Genomic DNA, 23,360 nt, shown 5'->3' with positions numbered 1-23,360 from the left:
TCTATCCAGCTACCTCTATCCAGCTACCTCTATCCAGCTACCTCTATCCAGCTACCTCTATCCAGCTACCTCTATCCAGCTACCTCTATCCAGCTACCTCTATCCAGCTACCTCTATCCAGCTACCTCTATCCAGCTACCTCTATCCAGCTACCTCTATCCAGCTACCTCTATCCAGCTACCTCTATCCAGCTACCTCTATCCAGCTACCTCTATCCAGCTACCTCTATCCAGCTACCTCTATCCAGCTACCTCTATCCAGCTACCTCTATCCAGCTACCTCTATCCAGCTACCTCTATCCAGCTACCTCTATCCAGCTACCTCTATCCAGCTACCTCTATCCAGCTACCTCTATCCAGCTACCTCTATCCAGCTACCTCTATCCAGCTACCTCTATCCAGCTACCTCTATCCAGCTACCTCTATCCAGCTACCTCTATCCAGCTACCTCTATCCAGCTACCTCTATCCAGCTACCTCTATCCAGCTACCTCTATCCAGCTACCTCTATCCAGCTACCTCTATCCAGCTACCTCTATCCAGCTACCTCTATCCAGCTACCTCTATCCAGCTACCTCTATCCAGCTACCTCTATCCAGCTACCTCTATCCAGCTACCTCTATCCAGCTACCTCTATCCAGCTACCTCTATCCAGCTAGCTCTATCCAGCTAGCTCTATCCAGCTAGCTCTATCCAGCTAGCTCTATCCAGCTAGCTCTATCCAGCTAGCTCTATCCAGCTAGCTCTATCCAGCTAGCTCTATCCAGCTAGCTCTATCCAGCTAGCTCTATCCAGCTAGCTCTATCCAGCTAGCTCTATCCAGCTAGCTCTATCCAGCTAGCTCTATCCAGCTAGCTCTATCCAGCTACCTCTATCCAGCTACCTCTATCCAGCTACCTCTATCCAGCTACCTCTATCCAGCTAGCTCTATCCAGCTAGCTCTATCCAGCTAGCTCTATCCAGCTAGCTCTATCCAGCTACCTCTATCCAGCTACCTCTATCCAGCTACCTCTATCCAGCTACCTCTATCCAGCTAGCTCTATCCAGCTAGCTCTATCCAGCTAGCTCTATCCAGCTAGCTCTATCCAGCTAGCTCTATCCAGCTAGCTCTATCCAGCTAGCTCTATCCAGCTAGCTCTATCCAGCTAGCTCTATCCAGCTAGCTCTATCCAGCTAGCTCTATCCAGCTAGCTCTATCCAGCTAGCTCTATCCAGCTAGCTCTATCCAGCTAGCTCTATCCAGCTAGCTCTATCCAGCTACCTCTATCCAGCTAGCTCTATCCAGCTACCTCTATCCAGCTACCTCTATCCAGCTACCTCTATCCAGCTACCTCTATCCAGCTACCTCTATCCAGCTACCTCTATCCAGCTACCTCTATCCAGCTACCTCTATCCAGCTACCTCTATCCAGCTACCTCTATCCAGCTACCTCTATCCAGCTACCTCTATCCAGCTACCTCTATCCAGCTACCTCTATCCAGCTACCTCTATCCAGCTACCTCTATCCAGCTACCTCTATCCAGCTACCTCTATCCAGCTACCTCTATCCAGCTACCTCTATCCAGCTACCTCTATCCAGCTACCTCTATCTAGATATCTATCTATATATATATATATATATATATTGATATACATATCTATATATGTGTGTGTGTGTGTGTGTGTGTGTGTGTGTATATATATATATAAATAAATACACACACACACATATATATAAATAAATAAACACACACACACACACATATATATATAAACAAATAAATAAATAAATAGATAAATTTATATATAGAGAGAGGTGCCCAGAAGGCATTGCTGCGTGTGGTGGTCAAGGCTGGTATAATAGGAACATTCAAAAAGCCCTAAGAAAGGTGCATGGTTGTAGAAAAATAGAGGATTATGGGTGTGAGGTAGGGAAGAGTTAGATTGTGGAAGAGTAGGTTTATATAGGTTGGCACAACATCGTGGGCCAAAGGACCTGTACTGTGCAGTAACGTTCTATCTTCTGTAAAAATTATGAAAACAACAAATAATAGAAGAGAAACCAAGAAACAACATTCTGACACCAAAAAGTACTGTTTGGTTACATTGGAACCACTTCTTACACATGCACTGAACTTGATCGCAGATAATATCTCTCCTGACAAATTCCTTCCTTATTCAATGGACATCTCTGACTCTTCTCTTTCAGACATCTCTATCTTGGGGGGTGGGGGAGGAGAAGGTAAACTACCTTCCAATATTGTGTGAAAAGAGCACTGGTGTTTAACTCTGAAAATTGTAAACTCAATGTTGAGTCCTGAGTGTAGTATTGTGTCTTGTTGGAAGTGGAGGTATTGCTTCTTGAGCTTTCACTGCGGTTTGCCAAAGTACCATAAGAGGTGAAGACTGAGGAGTGGGAGAGATTTTAAACTCATAGGAAATTGGGTGGTCAAGATCATTCTTTGCTAATTGAACCATTCTGCAAGATACCTTGGGCTTCTCTGATGCCAATGAGTTCACATTGTGAGCACTAAATGCAATGGATTAAATGGAAAAAGTGTGAGAGAATTGTTGCCTCAGCCCCTGGATGGTGGGAAGGGGTGGAAAGGTGTTGCATATTTTACAATTGGATGAGAGAGTAGCTGTGAAAAGCGACGGTTGCTGGAGGAGTAAACTCAGGAGTCACAGAGGGAATGATTCCATGGAAAAGCTAGAAGTCGAGGGGAACATGGGTCTGTGAGGAAATCCCTGTTGGAAGTAGGGAAATTATGAAGGATAAACCTTTAAAGTGAAGGCCGGTTGGGATGGACAGCGAGGACCAGGGAACTTTATCCTTGTTCAAGCTGAAAAGTGTGTGGAAATAGAGGAGGTTGGATTGAGTGTCCAGCTGAGGAACTGGAGAAGCCACGGTTAAGACAAATGGAGGAGGACATCATCAAGACACAAGTACGGAAAGTACTCAACAGCAGGTACAAGGCCTGTAGGACCCTGAATCTGTCAGAAAGAACCAAAGACCTAACAGAATGCAGAGTAAAAGAAGGTGCAGCTGAGGAGCTAGTAGGTTATAATGGACATTGGAAGCTAATTTATCCCCCAAGATAGAGATAGCGAGAAAAGAATCGGAGATGGACTATACAAAATAGAGGAAATTGTCAGTAAAGATCATATTTTTTGGTCTGGTATGAGTGCTGGACCTAAATATTCATCAATACACTGGGAAAAGGAGTTGAGAGGGGATCTGAATAAGACAAACATTTCCTGATAAGTCTAAGGACAGAGATGTCCAATGTACTGAATAAAGTGGATATTGAGGTCTTCAGAAAAAAGGTTTAACTGCAGGCAGTGGATGCAAACCAAGAGATACTGGGAACATCACAATAGATCTCACAATTTGAAGCACCTGAGGCTACTAGATCACTGTTCAGCAATGCTGTCACAGAAGTAATCCAATTTGGTTGCTCTATGCCTGGGTCTCCTTGGATACCATGAGCTGCCTTGACAGTTACCAGAGGCTTCTTCTTTGTAACTGTCCACAGGGCCAAGGAGCTGGAAAACAGAAAGGTCAGCAGGTTTAAAGTTTAATTTCCTGAATTCAGGCAAAAGGATTCACATTAAACAGGTATTGAAAATAAAGCAAATCAAAACTAAATAAAACTGAAATACTTCTGGCATAAACTCACCCATCATCAGCTCCTGAAACCATATACTCCTCGTTTATCAGCTGAATACAGTCAATGGAACTCCTGCAGAGCAAATGGAAATGACAATTAGCTGGCAAGAAACTGCTGTTACTGAAAACTTGAATTAAAATCGGAAATTGCTGGGAGATGCTCAGAAGGCCGCTAACAGGGTAATTAATATTTTGCCACAGGCCTGGCAACATTTCTCCACAGACCTGGCTGATCTGCTGAGTATCCTCAATGCTTTATGTTTCAAACTGATTTTAGCTTGCTGATGCACAGAGATGAGATCAGTACATCTGAGCGACTTCCCAATGATGTTAGGCATTGGGGCAGAAGTTTTGATTTGGGTCTTCACTGGGAGGATACAGTTTGCTACTACTTACAGTCAGTCAGGAAGAGTTCAGGCCTGGGTGGTGGAACACAGAACATTAGAGGCCCTTCAGGCCACAATGTTGTGTCAAGCAATGTAAACCTAGCCCATAACAATCTAACCCTTCTCTACCTCACATTCATATCCCTCTATTTTTCTTACATCTATGTGCCTAAGTATTTTAAATCTTCCTGCTGTCCCAGCCTCCTCCACCACCCTGGGAATGCATTCCAGGCACCCACCACCCTCTGTGTAAAAAAACCTACCTCTGGCATCTCTCCTAAGTTTTCCTCAATTCACCTTAACCAGATGTCTGGTATGTGCTATTGTCATCTCAAGAAAAAGGTACACCCTACCTAAGCTCCTGTTAATCTTGTATCCTCCATTAAGTCAATTCTCATCCTTTTTTGCTCCAGAGAAAAGCTCTAGCTCACTCAACCCTTCTTCATAACAAGTTTTCTAATCCAGGCAACACCCTAGTAAATCTCTTCTGCACCCTCTCCAAAGTATCTACATTCTTCCTGTAATAAAGTGACCAGAACTGAATACACTCTCCAAGTATGGTTTAACCAGTCCTACAGAGCTGCAACATTTTCTCACAGCTCCTGAACTCAATCCCCCAACTAATGAAATCCAATGCATCATAAGCCTTCTTAACCACCCCACTGTACCGTTTTCACAGCTGGCTTTCTATCACCCTGACCCATCTAATTTTGATTTGGTCTTGCTTGTCACTAATTAATTACTCCTAAAATATGCCAATAGATTAAATTACAGGTGCAATGATAAGGAGGATCCCATATACAGTAAACCACCAGTATTCAGCATCTATGGGGTTTAGTAGATGCAATCTCAAGCAACTGGCAAATTCACTGAGCATGTTGCATGATTGACGAGCTAATTGCCAAGTGGCTCTAATTTTAAATGTACTTTTTTTTTAAAAAAGGTATTTTTTTACAGCAATTATTTTGCTGGTTGCTTGAATACTGGATAACAGAGATTTTACTGTACTGTTAATGGCAGGGCAATTGGTTGAAGATAGATGGCAGAGTTAATTGATCATTGTCAGTACTGGAAACACTGACTATCCATGGAAATGTGGCCACTGAATCAGCAGGTGAGAAATTCAGGAAACAGAGAGAATGGCAGCAGGCCACCGCATTCCCAGTTTTCCTTGGTTGGGAAGAGAGGCCATGGGTTTCAATGTAAGTAAATGCTGATGCCCAAAGATGGGGAGAGAGGTCCTCTGACAGAACCTTCCTTTAATATAGGAGTGTAAGACTCACATTGCCATTCACAGCTTTTAAATGACTGCCTGCATATAGGTACTTGTGCTGATAAAAATGGATAATAAATTGGACACACTCAGTAGGCCAGGCAGCACTTGCTGTGTTCCAGCACTCCATTTGAGTGTGGTAACAACTGGAAGTAGAGTGGGCCCTTAGCACCTGTGGCTGCTCTGTCATTTGAGATGGTTTTTCCTCAGCTTTCCTGTATTATCCTCAAAAGCCTCCAGTTGAATGACTGCAAGTTGAATGTACTCAGTGATCAATCTCCCATAGGCCTCTTAGGAAGAGAATCCACTCTCTACAGGAAGCAATATCGCTCAGTCCTGAACGTTGACCAAGTAGCTACTTTTCCAAATTTATTAAGAATTTTATGCATTCCAATTGGTCACCTTTCATTCTTCTCAACTTCAAATATAAGCACAGAATATTTAACCCTTTCTCGCAAGACAGACCTGCCATCTCAGGAACCAACCTCATGAATTGTCACTACATTTGTCTTTGGGATGGGAGCTCAAACAGTGTTTGCATAAAAGAACATTCAGGCACCTTTGAACACCACCACCTTTCAATCACCCATTGCCTAAAAACCATACATTTCCATTATGCTGATCAGAATATTTTAAAATCAAAAGTAATTGTCATTTCACTTCTGAAGTGAATCTGAATGATTGCTCCATGGCTTGATTCCTCCTTCACTCTTGTTCTCTCATCACATTAACTTTGTGCAGTGGCTATCAAGAAAGAAACAGGCCGTACAAATCACTAAGGCAACCACGGGGAATAAGGTGGAGATTCACATCAATATTCAGATCATTATTTTTTTTAAAAACTTTATTTATTCGTTCAAAAAACAAATAATAGATAACATATACGACAATTAACCATAAACATGAACATTATTTTTTTTAATATATATAGAAAAAGAAAAGAACCCCCCCCCCCCCTTCAGCCAACTCTCCTAAGGAGAGCCATAGAAAAAGAAAAAATATATTAAGGAAAAATTAAACATACATATTAAAATCTAATCAACATAAATTGAAATTATATATATAGATTTTTAGTTGTTGTATATGTGGGGGGGGGTTAGATTGAATTAAGTTAGATTATTAATGTTGTATTGTAATTATATTATTTTATTTTATATCTTTTCTTTAAATGTAATCTTTCTTTTTATTCCTGTGATAAAACCTTTAAATAAAGTTTTTAAAAGGAAAAACATAAATTTAAATGTAAAATTCTGAGTATAACAACCACTTATTAATAAAAAACTATAATTATCACGCGAAACATGTAATTTTTCCATTATTAAACAATATTTCATCTTGTTATGCCATCTATTAATATAAATCATATTTGTATCTTTCCACGTACTAGCAATACATTTTTTCGCTACAGATTAAGTTAAATATACAAAAGCAAGTTGTTAATAAATGCCAAGACTCGCTTACGCTTGATCCGACTGTTTAAACCTCCAACATTAAAAGTAGCAAACCTCAACTTTGACATATCTACTAATATTACTAAATACCAATAATATCTTTTATGAAAACTCAAATCAATGTATATAAGCCATCCAATAGGAGAAAAAAAAAATCACAAATTAAAAGCTAACTAAAATGAAAATTAAAAAAAATTAAAAATCCCCGCCCCCAAAAAAAACTACCAAAAGGTAGCAATCCCTAAACAAAAATTGGGTGTGGGTCACCCACCAGTGGCTGATGACTAGTAGAACAAATCTCTCCCTCCCCAGGCGAACAATGAATAACATCAAAATATCATAATAACATAAAAAGTAAAATAAGAATAAGAAAATTCTTCTATTCATCCAAGAGATTCCAGACTTGGAGATCCCATTTCAGAAGAAGTTGGACTCTTTCCATTCCCATTTTTCCCATTTCTGCCATTTCTTCTGTTTCCAGAACAACCAGATTTTTCTTTAGGAGACAATGGTGGACTACGCCTTTGTCCTCATATATCTGGCAATGAATCAGCAAAAATCATTGCTTCACGATCATTCTCAAAAAACCGAGATTGAGTTTCCATAAAACACCTTCAACACTGCCGGGTAGCGAAAAGTAGACTCATAACCTTTACGCCACAAAACTTCTTTAACTGGATTAAATCAACGTCGATGTTGAATGACCTCTTGACTCAAATCAGGATTAAAAAAACTCTGCTATTCTGAATCAATAATGGAGTTTGTTGTTGTATCGCCTTTTGCAATGCTAGTCGAAGTATTGCTTCTCTGTCCAAATAATTCAAACATCGAATTATTACAGGTCTTGGTGATTGACCAGGTAAAGGTGTTCTTCTTAAAGCTGTATGAGCTCTTTCCAATACCAAGCCTCCAGAAAAAAATTCTTGCCCTAGTACTTGTGGGATCCAGTCTTTAAAAAATCAAAGAGGATCTTGTTCTTCCATACCTTCTGGCAAACCAACGATTTTCACATTATTCCTTCTGCTTTGACTCTCCAAATAGTCTATTTTCCTCTCTAACTCCTTCTCACGTTCTCGCAATTCTATAACTGATTTTTCAACCTTCAACACTTTTTCTGTTAGAAACCACTTGCTGTTTACATTCCAAAAAAGCAGACTGAAATTTTTTAAAATCTTCACAAGATGCTTCCACACGTGTTTTAATTGTATTCAATTCTGAACTTATACTAGCATTCATTTGGGCCATCTCATTCATTAAAGGTTAACTGCATACATTGTAGCTCAGAAAAGCTCAGCCCTGCTTTCTCTGACGCAGTGGCAGAACCAGGTAACTGCAGCTCCTGCTGCAACTCAACAAAAGGCATTTTAGCGGTTTTACTGCGGGTCTGGACTCCCAGCGACGGCACCCCGACATCCTCAGGGGTTCGACGCTGGTCTCCCCCCGCGCAGCTCATTGCTTTTTCGCAAAATCACGGAGGAAATCGATATCTTCAGGTTGAAATGCTTCCTGATGCATTTCAAACAATGGAGTCGTCTTCCTGCGTGCTCCCTCCGTTAAAATCGAGAGGCTTCCAGAATCGGGATCCACTTCTTGGAAACACGCACCTTCCTCCAGAGAACGGGTAATTCCAGCGCCATCCTTCACTTGGTGAGTAGTAGACATTTTTTTTTCAGCTCCCACAGGCAGACTTTGTGGTTTAGACACTGAGGAAATTAAACCTGAAGCTGTAACAAGCTGCCCCAAATCTTCAGCACTTCGAAAAAGTAACTTCTGCACTTGAGGTTTAATCTTTTTATCATTTACGGCCATAATAGTTCCTCAATACCTTTAAGCTAAAATTTAAAGAGTTTAAACTTCAAAACAAAGAGTTAAAAAACGGGTACTTAAAAGTCCGGCCAGAGAGGTCGAGATTACACGTCTAGACTCTACGCCATCTTGCCACGCCCCCATTCAGATCATTATTGACAGCTTATAATCTTCCACCAAGGCAGAGATATTACGTGGGCTCTGAGGGGCCAGTTTTAGATGGTCTATGATGACTCGGGAACAAATGGGGGTGGGGGGGATGGGAATCACTGTTGCCTCGCAGAATACAAGCTTTGTGCGAGCTTTGAGGTCTTCATATTCAACCACTAGAATCAAGAGACAAAGATTCAGATGGTTTATTGAAGGCAAAGACAAAGGCAAATTTCATCATAATTGTCTGCCCTGGTTGAGATGGGTCCTAGGTAGGAAGTGTCCTGAGGATTCCAGCAGCTTTCTTGTGGGAAGGCCAGAGGTTGACTGAGGACCTTTAGTTAAGAGCTGTTCTTTTGTTTCCTTTGGTGAATGAGTCGACAATGAATTGTCTTGCCTCTGAAAATGGTTGGATGACCAAGACACAGCTGGCTCTGGGGTGGAGCCAATGCATACTGAGATGGTTTTCTATCAGCGGTCATAAATCTGTCTGCTGCGCAGTAAGATTTTCAGCCAGGATTCAACAAGAAAGATGAAGCAGTGGAGCAGACAAGCAGCCCTGCTCAACAGCCATCTGCTTTAATTATGTCTTGCTGTGACCTTTGTGGTTAGGATTAGAACTTGCAAGTCCTCAAGTGGCAGAAGCAGGATGGAGACAAACACAAAAGTTTAATAAATATTGGTCGATAATAATCCTAAAACAAAGAAAAGTGACTTCATAATAGTGGAGAGTACTTTTGTAATGTTGGAGATATCCCTGATTAGAGTAACGGGGGTGGGGGGGGGGGCTTCAAGAGGTTGATAGCTGTTGGAAATAAACTGCTCTTGAACCAAGAGCGCTGGTCTTCAGGCATCTGTACCTTCCATCTGAAGTAGCAGTGAGAAGAGTTTGTGACCAGGGTGATGGGAGTCCTTTATGATGTTGAATGCCTTCTCAAGACAACGTCTCACATGGACACATAGATGAAATCTCAACTAACACATCAGATTAAAGCTCTGTAGAGCTGCCTAGTGATCATAAACTATGGTGGACAATTAAAGATCGAACAGAGATCACTCCCACTCTCAACGAGAGCAGGGCCCAACATGTGAGAGCTAGACAAAGGCTACAGCAATCACAACCACGTTCAGATCTCAAACCTCTTCCCCACTACCTTCTCTGCAACTTTACCTTGCAACTTTGCAGAGCATCATGGAGAAGTTTAGGATGAGAACTGCTCCAGAGCTTGGATGAGGACGAAGAGATGGAAATAAGGGGCATGTGAGAAGTAAGAATTATCGAAAGGCCAGTTTTGTCACCTCATCGCCTTATTCACAGGCACGTGTGCAACCTCATTACTCACTCGTGGCCATGGAACACAAGCTGTGCTTCCTCCACGATCTTCCAGATGCGCACCGTCCTGTCCCTGCCCCCCGATGTCACACAGCACTCTCGACTGAGGCTGTCCAGTCCCGTGATTGCATCCTGGTGACCAAACCTGTTGAAATGGAAAATAATAAATAAAGCTACTATGTCAAAGGCCATGTGCTATGGGCCCAGAGGACCCCAAAACCCAGCAGCAATAGAAATTCACCAAGACAAATGTTTACTTAAACAAAAGTTGTTTTTAATTTTCTTTAAACATAAAAACAGGATCAAACCTTAACTTATTTCTATCAACTTAACTTAATCTAACTTAACCCCCTTTTAATTCTAAGTACATGTATATGTAATGTTTACAAATTCAGAAAAGTTCTTTGATTCACAGTCCAATCTCATGTCTCATTCCTCCAGGTTCACTGGTAGCAGGCAATTCTTATACTGTGTACAGAATTTAGCATTTATGAATTTTCCCCAAGCTCTGGTACTTAAATGGTTATCGCTCAGGAAGGTCCTTGTCAGTTTCGGAGAGACACACACAAACTGATTCCTTCCGATCAGCCACTTCAGTGTCTTGCCAAAGAAACTTGCTCCACCAGGGTTTTCTAAATAATAACAACTTCTTCTCCAGGTAATCACAGAGTTCCTTTGGTTTCCCTTATTTTAGATGAAACTCTCTAGCCAGCCATTTCCTCTTGTATGGACCATATGAGTTGTTTCAACAGGCTGAACTCAGAACTCACAACCCATCTTTAAAATGAAGTTTCAGCAAGCTGCCAGCTTACCATGCTGCAGAAACCAGTTCTCCCTCTTAGAGAAAGCCTGTTTGGTCTCCTCTCTCTTTCTCTCTGCTTACAAAACCACATAATCTTCTTCGAACAACAAACTGCAATCAGATGGATTGTGACACCAGACCCAAACTTCTGAGTTCATTCATCTGTTGCTTTCAAAACAATAACCCATTACTCCACAGCAAGTCCAATTAACACTTACTTATGAAGTCTCTAAAGGCATTCTTTAAAGTTTTTGAAAAGGCACTCGGAGCCTGGATTGTCTGGCTTAAGCAGAGCTCTGGCATTTTAAATAAGATCTGTTTTGAGAAGTGTCTGTGTGTGACCTACACTACTCCCACAATCCATCTCCTCCAAGAACACACCAAATACAACATAAAATATGATATAATACGACAAACATGTCAAACATGGGCTCTCCCCTTTCCTGACCCTCACTGTCTAAGTCAGGGTGCTGCACAGGATTCCAGAAGCCAGCACAAATCTAGCTGTTTGAAGGGAAAACACTGAATGGAAGCAGGTCTTTTAATCCAGCAATTAATGTACCTAATTTCACACTAATCGTGTCAATTCTCCCAAGACTCTCATCAATCAACTCCAATTCTGCCACAAATTATACGTGAATTAATCTACCAGCCCACTCATGTTTGGAGGGGTGTGGGGGGCGAGTGGTGGGAAGGGAATGTGAGGGGGTGAGAAAAAAGGAATGTCTGGAATAAACCCTTGCAGAGACAGGGTCTCTGAGCTGTCAAGCTCAGCTGTCTTACAAGTCTTTCTCAGCTTTCCCATTGTCCTTACTGTAAGCATGGGAAGGGAACTGGACTGCTAAAATGATCTTTCACTTGCATCAGTAATGGTCTCTCTGACCCCAACTCAAACCACACCATTTCTGAGAGTTTTGAGTGTTTAATTACAGCAGGTATGGTACAAGGACAGTTCAGATGAATTTCATCAGTCAGGATCTGTGCAAACTTGTTGACATCAACAGGAATTTGGCAATCCCAAAACAGATCACAAATTATTGCAGGTTAGGGGTACTCACAGAGTTTCAATGTAGGCATTTTGGTCAACGTTCCACACCTTGACTGAGCGGTCAAGTGAGGCGCTGTATAGCTGATGAGTCCCTTTCCGAAAGGACAAGCCCTGAATGGAGGAAGGTACAATTAAAAGAAGCCATGCAAGAGTTGGACATCATCACAGATCCAGGGAAAACTAATTTTCTCAAAATTCACATGGTTGGCATATCAAGACAATTTCCTTTGAAATAACCATTGCGGCCTTCTCTTTCCTCGTTCCAAGCTTCCAGTGGAGGTAAGGGCACAGGCCCATACTGGGATTGACTGCTTTCAGCTCAAAGTTTCAACACATTATCACATTACGATGTCTGAACTAAGAACCCCGGGCATTCCAATGCTTGAAGTCCTACTTCAATACGAATGTTCTGGTTTGTTTCCCTCCCCCACTCCACCCCCAATCGATAGCATTTCAAGCAGATGCAAAGTTTATGAACATGGAGTGCATCAATAACCTTAACCATTCCAAAATATGTGCATTGCAGATAAAAGGCAAGGCATTACAATGCTTTGTGAAGCTGTAATGACTTTCTACCACCAGAGGGCAACAAAACCTCACACTGGGACTCAAAATGCAGCACCTCAGTTCGTTTCTGGGGACACCATAGATAATGTCAAAGGATGTCTAGAAAACTGCCCTCATAACATCCTCCACAAATGTGGACAAGGAAAACACATTCTGGCATTCAACGCAGACATACCATAATAAAGATGACTTCAGTACAAAAACCTGGCAGATGGGATCAAAAGCAAAGAATAATGAATTTGCTTTGAGAGGAAAAACAAGATACAATATTAATCATATTGTGCAATATTGAAGAGGTTGCAGGAGAAAAGAGTCTGAGATAAAGTCAGAACTATATGAAAGGCTCATTCTGGAATTAAACAATAAACATCATAAATCTCCATTTGGCTCCTTGCTAGAATAATGCTTCTAATTCTAGACGCTATGTTTTGGGAAGATTGCCAGACACCACACATAGATTTCCCCAAACAAAACCAGATAGAAGACTTCCTGTTATTGTAGACCCAGTCCTTTCACGTGACAGAAGGGAGTTTTGATAAGATTACAGATGTTTCTGGGTCCTGGTTGGCAATGGGAAAAGTATCAGGACACTCAGATTTCAGGTAACTGGTAGAAGCACCAGAGGCAACAGGAGGAAATAAAACAAAAGTATTGTTATGGCCAGGAAGCACTGCCCAGAAACAGATTCAATTATAATTTCTGATTTGGAAGTGGATAAAAACTTTGGGGAAAAGTATTCAGAGCTAAGGAAAATCAAAGAGTTAAACAGGAAAGTTTACAGATGCTGGGGTTAAGCACAAGACACAATGTGCTGGAGAAATTCAGCAAGTTATGCAGCATCCACAGGAAGTATGATGCCTGACAAAGGGCCCAGGACCGAAACATTGATTACCCTTTAGTTCCTATAGATGCTGAGTGATCTACTAAGTTTCTACAGCACATATTTGCAAAAAAATGAAACGCAGTCACCTCGTGCACTCCCCACAACTCCACCACTCACCGCCACTGCACCTTTGTGCCCTTTGAACGTGTGAAGGTGCTGGCATGTAGCAGCATTCCATATCAAGATCAGCTTGTTTCTGTCACCTGTAGCCTGTAGAGAAAGTCAGTCAAATCAGCTTCTTCACTGTGCATTCTGTACAATATACAGTGCTCTCCATAATGTTTGGTACAAAGACACTTATTTCCTTTATTTGCCCCTGTGCACAACATTTTTAATGAAACAATTCATGTAATTAAAGTGCACATTCCAGATATTATTCAAGGTAATTTGTATACATTTTTATTTAACCATGTAGAAATTACAGCATTTTTTAAATACATAATCTCCTCATTTCAGGGCAGTATGTTTGAGATATTTGGCTTCACAGGTGTATGTGATTACTCAGGTGTTTTGTGATTACTCAGGTATGTTTAATTGCTTCATTGGTGCAGGAATAAAGAGAGCTAAGCTTGCTTCGAAGCTTTTGATCACCTTTAGAGTCTGTAGTTGCCACTTTTCTACACAAGGACCAGAGTTGTGCCAATGAAAGTCAAAGAAGCCACTATGAGGCTTAAAAAAAATAAAGCAGTACAAAACATCGCCAAACCTTAGGATTACCAAAATCAACTGTTTGGAACATTATTAAGAAAGAACCTACTGGTGAGCTCAGTAATCGCAAAGGGACTGGTATTCCAAGGAAGACCTCCACTGCTGACAAGAAACATTCTTCAGGAGGCAGGTGTGGATGTGTCAATGACAACTGTCCACAGAAGACTTCATGAACAGTAATACAGAGGCTACACAAGATGCAAACCATGGCAAAGGTGCAATGCTTTGGATCTTGAGCAGTTCCTTTCTGCCTCCATACTTTGCTCTTGCCATCACTCTGATACAGGTTAATCTTGGTCTCATCTGTGCACAAGACCCTTTTCCAGAATTCTGCAGGCTCTTTTAAATACTTCTGGGCAAACTGTTATCTGGCCATCCTTTCTGTGGCTTGGCATCTTGCAGTGTGGCCTCTGTATTCCTGTTTATGAACTCTTGAGGACAGCACTCATTGGCACATCCACAACTGCTTCCTGAAGTTTTTCTGATCTGTTGGACACGCGTGTAGGTATTTTTCTTCATTATGATGTGAATTCTTCTGTCATTAGTGCAGGTCTTCCTCGGCCTACCAATCCCTCTGTGATTATTGATCTTACCAGTATGCTCCTCCTTGCTGATTTTGGTAATCCTTAGATTTGGGCGGTGTCTGTTACTATTTTATTCTTGTATTTCAGCCTTATAATGGTTTCTTTTATTTTCATTGGTCATCGTGCAGAAAAATGGCAACTACAGACCCAAAAAGTGATCAAAAGCTTCAAAGCAAGCCAAGCTCTCCTCTACCTGCACCAATGAAGAGATTAAACATACCCAAATACTCACAAACACCTGTGAAACCAAATATCCCAAACATTATGATGTTATGATGTCCTGAAATGAGGGAACTGTGTATAAAGAGTGCTGTAATTTTGACATGGCCAAACCAATATGTAAACAAATAACTGAACAAAATCTGGAATGTGAACTTTCATTACATGTGAATTGTTGGATTACAAATTTAAAATTGTGGAGCACAGGGGCAAATAAAGGAAAAAAGTGTCTTTGACCCAAACATTATGGAAGGCACTGTAAATACACCCACCCAGCAGATGGTTAAACACATTCGCAGTCTGATCTGCAAGATCTTCCGAAGGAAATGGTTCAGACTTCAGCAATTCAGGGTAATGGGGAGAGGAGCAGCACATCCTGGTGGGCCACAGTGAAGGAGACAAAACACATCCACTCCAGCTGACAATCCAGAGGATGCCTTGCCTCAACAGTTCAAGGGACTGCCAAGAACAGATGTTGAGCATGGCATACAGTTACTTCTTGTATGCTTAATCAGCTCTTGGTGTGAAGGGATTGTCTCAAGAATGACTGAGCAGCTTTTGTGGTGGCTCATAAGTTATCTTGCTGAAATGCAAAAGATTCTGAATGCGCTTAAAAAGACATCTGACAAAGAACCACTAACGGGAAAGTTACAGATTAAGGGGCTCCGAGGAGGGACTCCAACTACAAGGGCTGTGAATCTTTGTGTTCCTGCCCCAGAGATCTGTGTTGGGAGTCACTGAATCTCTTCAAAGCCAAGATGGGCAGATTCTTTGGTGCAAAGTCAAACATTGTCAAGCATGAATGTGGAATTCACACCAAGATCAGATCAGCCTAATGTAGAGAAAGGTGCAAGAGACAGAGTCACTCACCAAGTACTTGCCATCTGATGAGATTGCCATGGAGAGGATGTGCATGGTGTGCCTCGTGTGTTGACTGTCTGTTCCCTTGCGCTCTCCATGGATTGTATGAATCTTTTTGCCACTGGCAATGTCCCCTAAAACCATGGGAGACAGTGTTATGCTCTGCCTTTTAAACCCAAATTATACTCCTCATTCCAGTAACAAGGAAACAATGAGAACGGACAGTTGGTTAAAATCTCAGCTGATTGGATACGGAGACAAGTCCAGAAACTTACATTTAATGATAGAACAATCTTTGGAGGCAGAGAATACATGTTCATCATCAGGGGACAGAACAAGGCATGTGATAGCAAGCTGGTGACCACGGAGCAGGCGAATCTCGGATGCATCAGGTGGGAGATACTGAAACAAACAAAGGTACAGTCACTGCCAAAGCATAAACAGATAATCGTGTACTGGGAAGTAAAAATGGCAAATGCCAGAAACACTCAGCAGGTCAGGCAGCATCTGTGGAAAGAGAAACAATTAACATTCCTGATCAGCTGACGCTTCCAACATTTTTCTAATATATTGCAAGTTCAGTTAACAGCACTGTGTCCAAATCAGAATGTAGGTGTTAGAGTGGAACAAGGAGGTGCAGCACTTCAGTATCTTTGCCTTTTTTTTTAAACCTTTGCAACAAATCAGGAAGGTTGTGAGTTTGTGATAGCCATCATTTACTGTACACAATGCACAATGGACTTCAGGTCGACCATTCACCAAGATACATCAAAGTTGCAGAGAGCTAAAAGTTCCTCAGTGTGCATACAACCAATGACCTATCCTGGATCCACAACATCTCCTCATTAGTCAGGAAGACACAGCACTTGCTAAGGAAGCTGAGGAGGCAAAGCTACCAGCCCCAATCTGATCAGACTTTACAGGAACACAATTGAGAGGGTCCTATCTGGAAGCATCATTGTGTGGGACAGTAGCTGTAAATCATCAGGCCGGAAGTCAATACAGAGGATCATCAAAATGGCTGAAAAGATCACTGGGGTCACCCAATCCTCTATTGACAACATTCACTGGAGCATTGCTTAAATAGAGGTCAAAGAACTGTTGAGAGCCCCTACCATCTAGTACATAGGAGTGCTAACCAATTACCAACCAGAATGAGGTACATGAGCAGCAAAATCAGAACTGCCAGGCTGGGAAATAGTTTCTTCCTGCAGGCTGTGAGATTGATGAACAGTATCCTGTGAACGAGCAAATCAAGCCAAGATATTCCCCGTACATACACGTATAATAGTCGATACTGTGTAAAAGTGGAGCCCCTATTTTTGGCCCAAAAATCCTAACATCCCCAACTGCCGTCTCTCACCCACCAGACCTCCCGATGCCCCGACTGCAGACCCTCACCTTGGATGCTTGCCCACTGGAGGTCGTGATGCCCTGACTGTGGACCCTCGCCTTGGCTGCCCACCCACCAGAGTTCCCAACACCCGAATGCAGACCCTCACCTTAGCTGTCACACACCAAATCTCCTGAAGCCACGACTGCAGATCCTCGTCCTGGCCACCTATCTATACTCCAGATGCCTCAAACAATGCAGGTACTTATCTCGGTCAAAAGTAGTACGAGTGTAATAATTAACCCCCTGAATCTTACCCTAAAATTTGGTCCCCAAAAGGCAGGGTGTCTGTTTCCACAAATTTGCAAATAATTGCTTTTTGAAGGAAAAAAGTTTGTTTAAAATATTAATCGATGTAATGTTGAAGAGATAGCCAATGCAACTTCCAATTGCACCTCCTCAGATCTCATCTGCTACATTCTACCCTCACTTTGAGGCCTCCTGTACATTGGCGAGACAAGTGTGACCCAGGCTACTGTTGTGCCGAGCATCTGTGCTGCCACATGGATACCTGGAGCTCCCTGCTACAAGCCACCATAATACCACCCCCCCCCCCCACTCCCCCTTCTCACACCGACCTCTCCATCAGTCTTCTTTGTTGCCGGGGAAGAATGCAAACTGGAGGAACAGCACCCCATATTCTGTCTGGTATGTCTACCACCAAATGGTAGAAGCACTGAACTTTCCGCATCCCCTTGGTTCCCTTTTCTCACCTTCTGATTCACCAACCTCCCACACTCATCCTTCTTTCAAACACCAGCACCCTATCATTCACAGTGCTCCCTTATTCCTTTCCCTACTCTTCCCTCATCTGGTTCCGTTTACAATCCTCTCTTATCTGAAGCCCTTTGTTCTCTTTGCACTACCTCCCACAGATGCTGTATGACCCTCCGAGCTCTTCCAACTGTTATCCAATTGTCATCATCTTCATCTTCCCCTTCCCCACTCCTGGCTCCATCAACCCCTTCTGACTTGGATCCACCCACTGTCTGCCAGCCCTTCCTCCCAGCTCTTTATATTGGTTCCCATCTCTCTATATTCCCAGTGATGATGTGGGGCCTCAACCAGAAACATCGACTGACTCTTACCCTCCACAGATGCTGCCTGATTGTCTCGCATTCCTCCAGCAGTTTATTTGCTCTCTTAATATCTGTCATTAGAAGGCAAAGTAGCCTTGTGTAAATGTCCAAAGCCAAGAAAAATCCAACTGTTAAAACAGCTCCATTTATGAAAATAAATGTTTTATTTGGGAAATTACTTGCAAGGAGTTGTAAGATCAAGTAAAATCAAGAGTCACACCGATTACAGGAAAAGATTCAAACTGCAACTAAGAATAGAAGAAATTTCTGTGTTTCATGCTTACAATGTGACGATTTACTATCTGTACATCTTCAATCCATTACTTACGTCTTTGGCAATGAGGCGTTTTAGCTTTCCCTTCTGTTTCAGCTGCAAAAAAAAACCACAGTTCAAATCAACATGAATGGATACACTTTTTTAAATAAATTATCAGAGGAAAAGCTTCATATTCTTTTGAAAGTGTATTTTATAGTCATTATACAGGATGACTAATCCAAGGATTAGTATCACTTTTGCAAGGAGAGTTCTACCACTAACAAGTAAAGAGTGGCAGTGGCTTACCCCCACTAAACAAAAGACCAAAGTGGTGATCTCACCTAGAAGTGCCACAGGGTAATAGCGATGTAGCAGGGAGCACTGCTGTCCCACTGCTCCAGGACCTCAGGCCCTGTCTGGAGTATCGCCATTTCCCTGTAACCCACATGGGATTCCCAGTTTTCTCCGACATTCCAAAGCACTGCTTTCTTAACCCTTATAGCAGACGAGTGGCAAGGGAATCAAAAGCATGAGCAAAATAGAGAGGACAAGCTGCAGTTAAACAGGGAAATGGACTGGGGCATTTATTGAGAAGCCACAAGGCTGATAGCCTCCTGTTTTGCCTCAATAAAATAAGAAAGGATTGTGGGAAACAGGTGATTCAGCAAGTATTCCCTTGACATTTTCTTTTTAAATAAGAAAGACAGTTTAGCAGTCACCATTCAATGTGACATCAGATTGTATTGTTAAGCTCTGAACAGACAGTGCTTCAGGAGATGAACAAGTCAACACCACACCCTTCACAACACTGCAGTCAGGGACTTGGGTGTCTTCCCGAGATCAAAAACTATGGATTCGGGGAGGGCAATTAAGGATAAATAATGGAAAAGCAAACATATGAACAGCAAAAGCACCAAAAAATGGTGGCACTGCTAGAGCTGCTGTGACAGCAGTACTGCCGCCTACCCGGGAGAGTGAAATGGAATCACCTAGCCCCTAATGCCATCGGCTCTGTACAGGCTTTAAACGCCACGTTAAAGGAGCTGATTGTGCTTGTAAGTAAGATCCTGCAACCACGATGATCTGTGCCCAAGATGGTAGCGCCTATGCTCAGCAGCAGCCACGAGGGATTGTAGGTGCTACAGGGGCAGCAGACTGCTGCAAGGCACAAGCAGCAGAGAGAACACATCCCAATGAGACCGCCCTAGATGGATGGTGACTATGGCAGTGAACCAGCAAGGGCTTAGTGGCTGAGGGACCCACACAAGCTGCGGGCGACTTGTGTCAGGGGGCCCGAATGGGCTGTGGGCTGCTGGAGCCCGTGGAGCTCGTGGAAACCAGGTATCGGAGCTGGAGATTCAAGAGGTTACGGAGGGCAAGAAGAGCTCCCGAAGGGCCTTGGTTGCTGCTGAACAAGTTGAAGGTTTGGATCTGGAGCTCAGGATGCTGATGAATCAAACATATTGATGGATTTGCAACTGGTGAGGCTGCAGGAGCAATGGAGGCAAATCCACGGGCACTCAGTAACTCTGAAAGGACTGTCTTTTGCTTCTTTCTCTTTCTGCAAGGGATGCCAGGCAACACTAATGGTGAATCTTTGTCTGCCTTACAGCAGAAAGGTGGCCATTTTGTGTATTATTACATGTTCTATATCTATACCATTACATGACAATAAACAAATCTCTTGAAAAGGATTGAGAGTGGGAGTTCTACTTTGCCAGGAGATGGGTCAGGATGAATTATTTCCATTTCCTCTTTCTATAAACAGATATCATTCCTTACCACATCCTCCTCTAACCTCCCTCCAATGAGGTCACTCTCAATCTGTTCCTCCTCTGCCTTCTCTTCTTCTGTAAGCAAAAGGAAAAATTATGGCAGGTCACACCACAGACTGCTCCAAGGCAGAGAGGCACAATCCTGCCAAGTCCACCTGCCCCAAGCCCATTCCTGCAAGAACAATATTCAAAACAAATGCAATGCCACAGAACTGCAATTAACCAGGTGCTATAGAGATGCATTTTGCAGCAACTGTTTCTGCAAAAGAACCAGGGATAATTTCTCTCAAGTTTCCTTGAGCAAGAGCACTGTGCGGAACAATTTAATCGCCAGTGCCTTTGAGTTGTCTCAACTTAGCACAGGGAGTGAGTACCAGACCATAATAAATCCCAGTACCCAAGTGATCCTGATCGCTTTGCATCTGTCCCACTCATCCGTACACAATTCTTTACTACCGCAGACCACTCACAAGGTCAGTCAAGCGTTGCTGAGTGTGAGTTGAGTCATGACTGGAGCCAATAACATCAAAGGATAGAAACCATTGACAAATCAGCAGCCAGAACTGGAGCATTTGCACATGATTTGGTTTATTTGATAAGCTGAAATTAAGAAACTGAAACTCACCTAGCTCTGATCAACTCACTCTTTAAAGTCGGCAGGTTCACTGGAAAATGTATTATACTAGTTAGCATAGCGGTTAGCACAACGCTGTTATGGTGGCAGCGATTGGGACAGGGGTTCGAATCCCACGCTGTCTGTAAGGAGTTTGTACATTCTCTCCGTGTCTGCGTGGGTTTTTCCCAAGGGCTCTGGTTTCCTCCAAACCTTTAAAAACATACTGGAGGTGTAGATCAATCGAGTGTAATTGGGCGGCGTGGGCTCATTGGCTGAAATGGCCTGTTATCATGTTGTATGTCCAAATATTTTTTTTAATTAATTTAGATTTATGTAAGGGGTACATCAGGAGGATCGCCTGCAGTTCGCTGAGTGATAGAAAGGGTGCACAAAATATTCACAAGGACATTACCAGGAGTGGTATATTTAGTTACAAGGAGAAATTGGAAAGGTATTTTTCCTCCTGGAGGAGAACATGAAAGAGGTGTACAAAATTATGAGCATAGATAAGGTTATATTCGGGGAGGAGTCACATGATGGAGTAGTGGCTGGGAGGGTAATACCAGCCCTCTCTAGAAAAGAAGAAAAAAGTGAAAAGACAAAGTTCAATAAATACAAGAAATAAAAGATAAAGTTGTAGAGAAAAGAAAGAAAATGGCACCCAAGAAGGAAAAAGTAAAAACGGGAAAAAAAATAAAGGAGAAGGCCTTACCTGCACAAAGAAACAGGGAGCCGTGGTGGAGGGAGGGCCCGATCTCCAAGGTTGGTAACGGCCCCGTGGAGTCGTGCCCCCCCCCCCCCCCGACCGCTGGACTGCAAAAATGGCTCTTTGAGCCAAAAGAAAGTACGCAAACTAAGGAGAAGGAAAACACTGATGGGAGAGGGGCTCAGCTGAGGAGCAGGCAACCACAATGCGACCAGCTGAGAGATGCCCAACACCAGGGATCTCAGCTGGAAGAAGAGAAGGAAAGTCGACAGGGAAAGAAGAGCAGCAGCAGGAGGCTCAACAGATGAGCAGCTCAGAAGAAGACCAACATCAAGAGGCCAAGCAAGAAGAGGCCCAACAAAGTGAAACAAGCAACTCATCAGGAAAGTCAGAAGAGATACAGATACAAAGAAGAGAAGACACAAACACAGGTAGACACAGAAGAAGAGGAAGACCAAGATCTTCACAGAGAAATAGAAGGTAAAACAGATGGACAGAATATAGATAAAGCTTTTTTCAAGAACAAATGAGAGCATTAAAAGAATGGTTGTCATTAGAATTTAGTGCAATTAAAAGAAAAATGAAAAGAACAGAAGATAAAATGCAAAGATTAGAACTAGTCGTGACAGAAATAGGGAAAAGAGTAGAAAATGTAGAAGAATGAGAAACGGCTGTAGAAATGGAAGTAAACGACTTAAGAGGAAAATTGGAAGAAAGTGATAAAAAATTAAAGAGTCACAAGAGTTGTTAGCTCAGAAAATTGATATGTTGGAAAATTATAGTAGGCGACACAAATATAAAAATAGTGGGCCTAAAGGAAGATGAAGAAGGCACAAATCTGAAGGAATTTATACAAGAATGGATCCCGAAGATCCTGGGAATGACAGAAATACAGGAAGGAATGGAAATAGAAAGGGCACACAGAACACTAGCTCTGAAACCACAGACACATCAAAAACCAAGATCCATTTTAGTAAAATTTTTGAGATATACGACAAGAGAAAATATACTGGAGCGGGCAAGGAATAAAATTAGAGAATTTTTTTTTTTTTTTACCCCGGCATAAGTTTTGAACTCTTAAAGCAGAGGAAGGAGTTTAATACAGTAAAATCGATCCTATGGAAAAAAGGTTATAAATTTATGTTTAAGACATTCAGCTGTGCTTAAAATATTTATCCCCGGGGAGCAAAACAGACTGTTCTCAGATCTGGAGAAAGCATAAGAATTTGCAGAACGCTTGCAGGACAGAAGGACAGATGAAGAGATGTAACAAGAATGAAGATCGGTGATAAAATATATATAAAGATGTAAAAACAATGTATATTAAAGAACTAAAGAAGGGAAAGAGAAGGGAAGAAAGGAAGTAAAGGGGAAAAGGGAGAACTTTGTTTTATGTGTAAAAAAATGTTTTCTGGGGGGGTTGGGGGGGGGAGAGAATAACCGTCACTGCAAAATCAGTTGACGCGAGCAGGTTCTCAATTCAAATGGAAAAGGGAGTTGTGGTTGCACGGCAAGGGATAAGGGGCATCTCTGGGGGGTGGGGGGGACATTTGGGGTTAAGGGAATATTGGTTGTGGGAGTTGTTGGAGTATTTTATGTTTTAAATGTGTTGTCATACATTGAGTTCAAAAAGGGAAAACAGATGAAAATGGGGAAAAGGGGGATGGTGGTGGTGAGGAAGCAGAAATGAGGTGTAAACAGGATATGAGATGGCCATGTTGAATTATATGACTATAAACATTAATGGAATACATAACCAAATTAAAAGGAAGAGGCTATTAAATTTACTGAAAAAAGAAAATATAGATATAGCATTT

General features: G+C 42.1%; 1 protein-coding gene across 4 annotated transcripts in view; it reads right to left on the bottom strand.

The window, feature by feature from the left end:
• The window catches only part of rrp9 (ribosomal RNA processing 9, U3 small nucleolar RNA binding protein), a 53,382-nt gene that overhangs the window by 17,367 nt on the left and 12,655 nt on the right, over positions 1-23,360 (bottom strand). For all 4 annotated transcript variants that reach the window (XR_011357344.1, XR_011357343.1, XR_011357342.1 and 1 more), the window contains exons 4-12: positions 20,229-20,296; positions 18,519-18,560; positions 15,994-16,120; positions 15,728-15,852; positions 13,464-13,556; positions 11,907-12,007; positions 10,057-10,191; positions 3,658-3,720; positions 3,378-3,523 (exon numbers count right to left, since the gene is read on the bottom strand). Coding sequence is in view for 1 of the 4 variants with exons in the window: in XM_069936858.1 (XP_069792959.1) it covers positions 3,378-3,523; positions 3,658-3,720; positions 10,057-10,191; positions 11,907-12,007; positions 13,464-13,556; positions 15,728-15,852; positions 15,994-16,120; positions 18,519-18,560; positions 20,229-20,296 (900 nt within the window). In the remaining 3 variants the exon portion in view is untranslated. The remainder of the gene's footprint in view (positions 1-3,377; positions 3,524-3,657; positions 3,721-10,056; positions 10,192-11,906; positions 12,008-13,463; positions 13,557-15,727; positions 15,853-15,993; positions 16,121-18,518; positions 18,561-20,228; positions 20,297-23,360) is intronic.

Source organism: Narcine bancroftii, chromosome 5 (assembly GCF_036971445.1).
Source record: "Narcine bancroftii isolate sNarBan1 chromosome 5, sNarBan1.hap1, whole genome shotgun sequence".
NCBI classification, from domain to species: domain Eukaryota; kingdom Metazoa; phylum Chordata; class Chondrichthyes; order Torpediniformes; family Narcinidae; genus Narcine; species Narcine bancroftii.
This window is presented reverse-complemented; position numbering and strand designations above follow the sequence as displayed.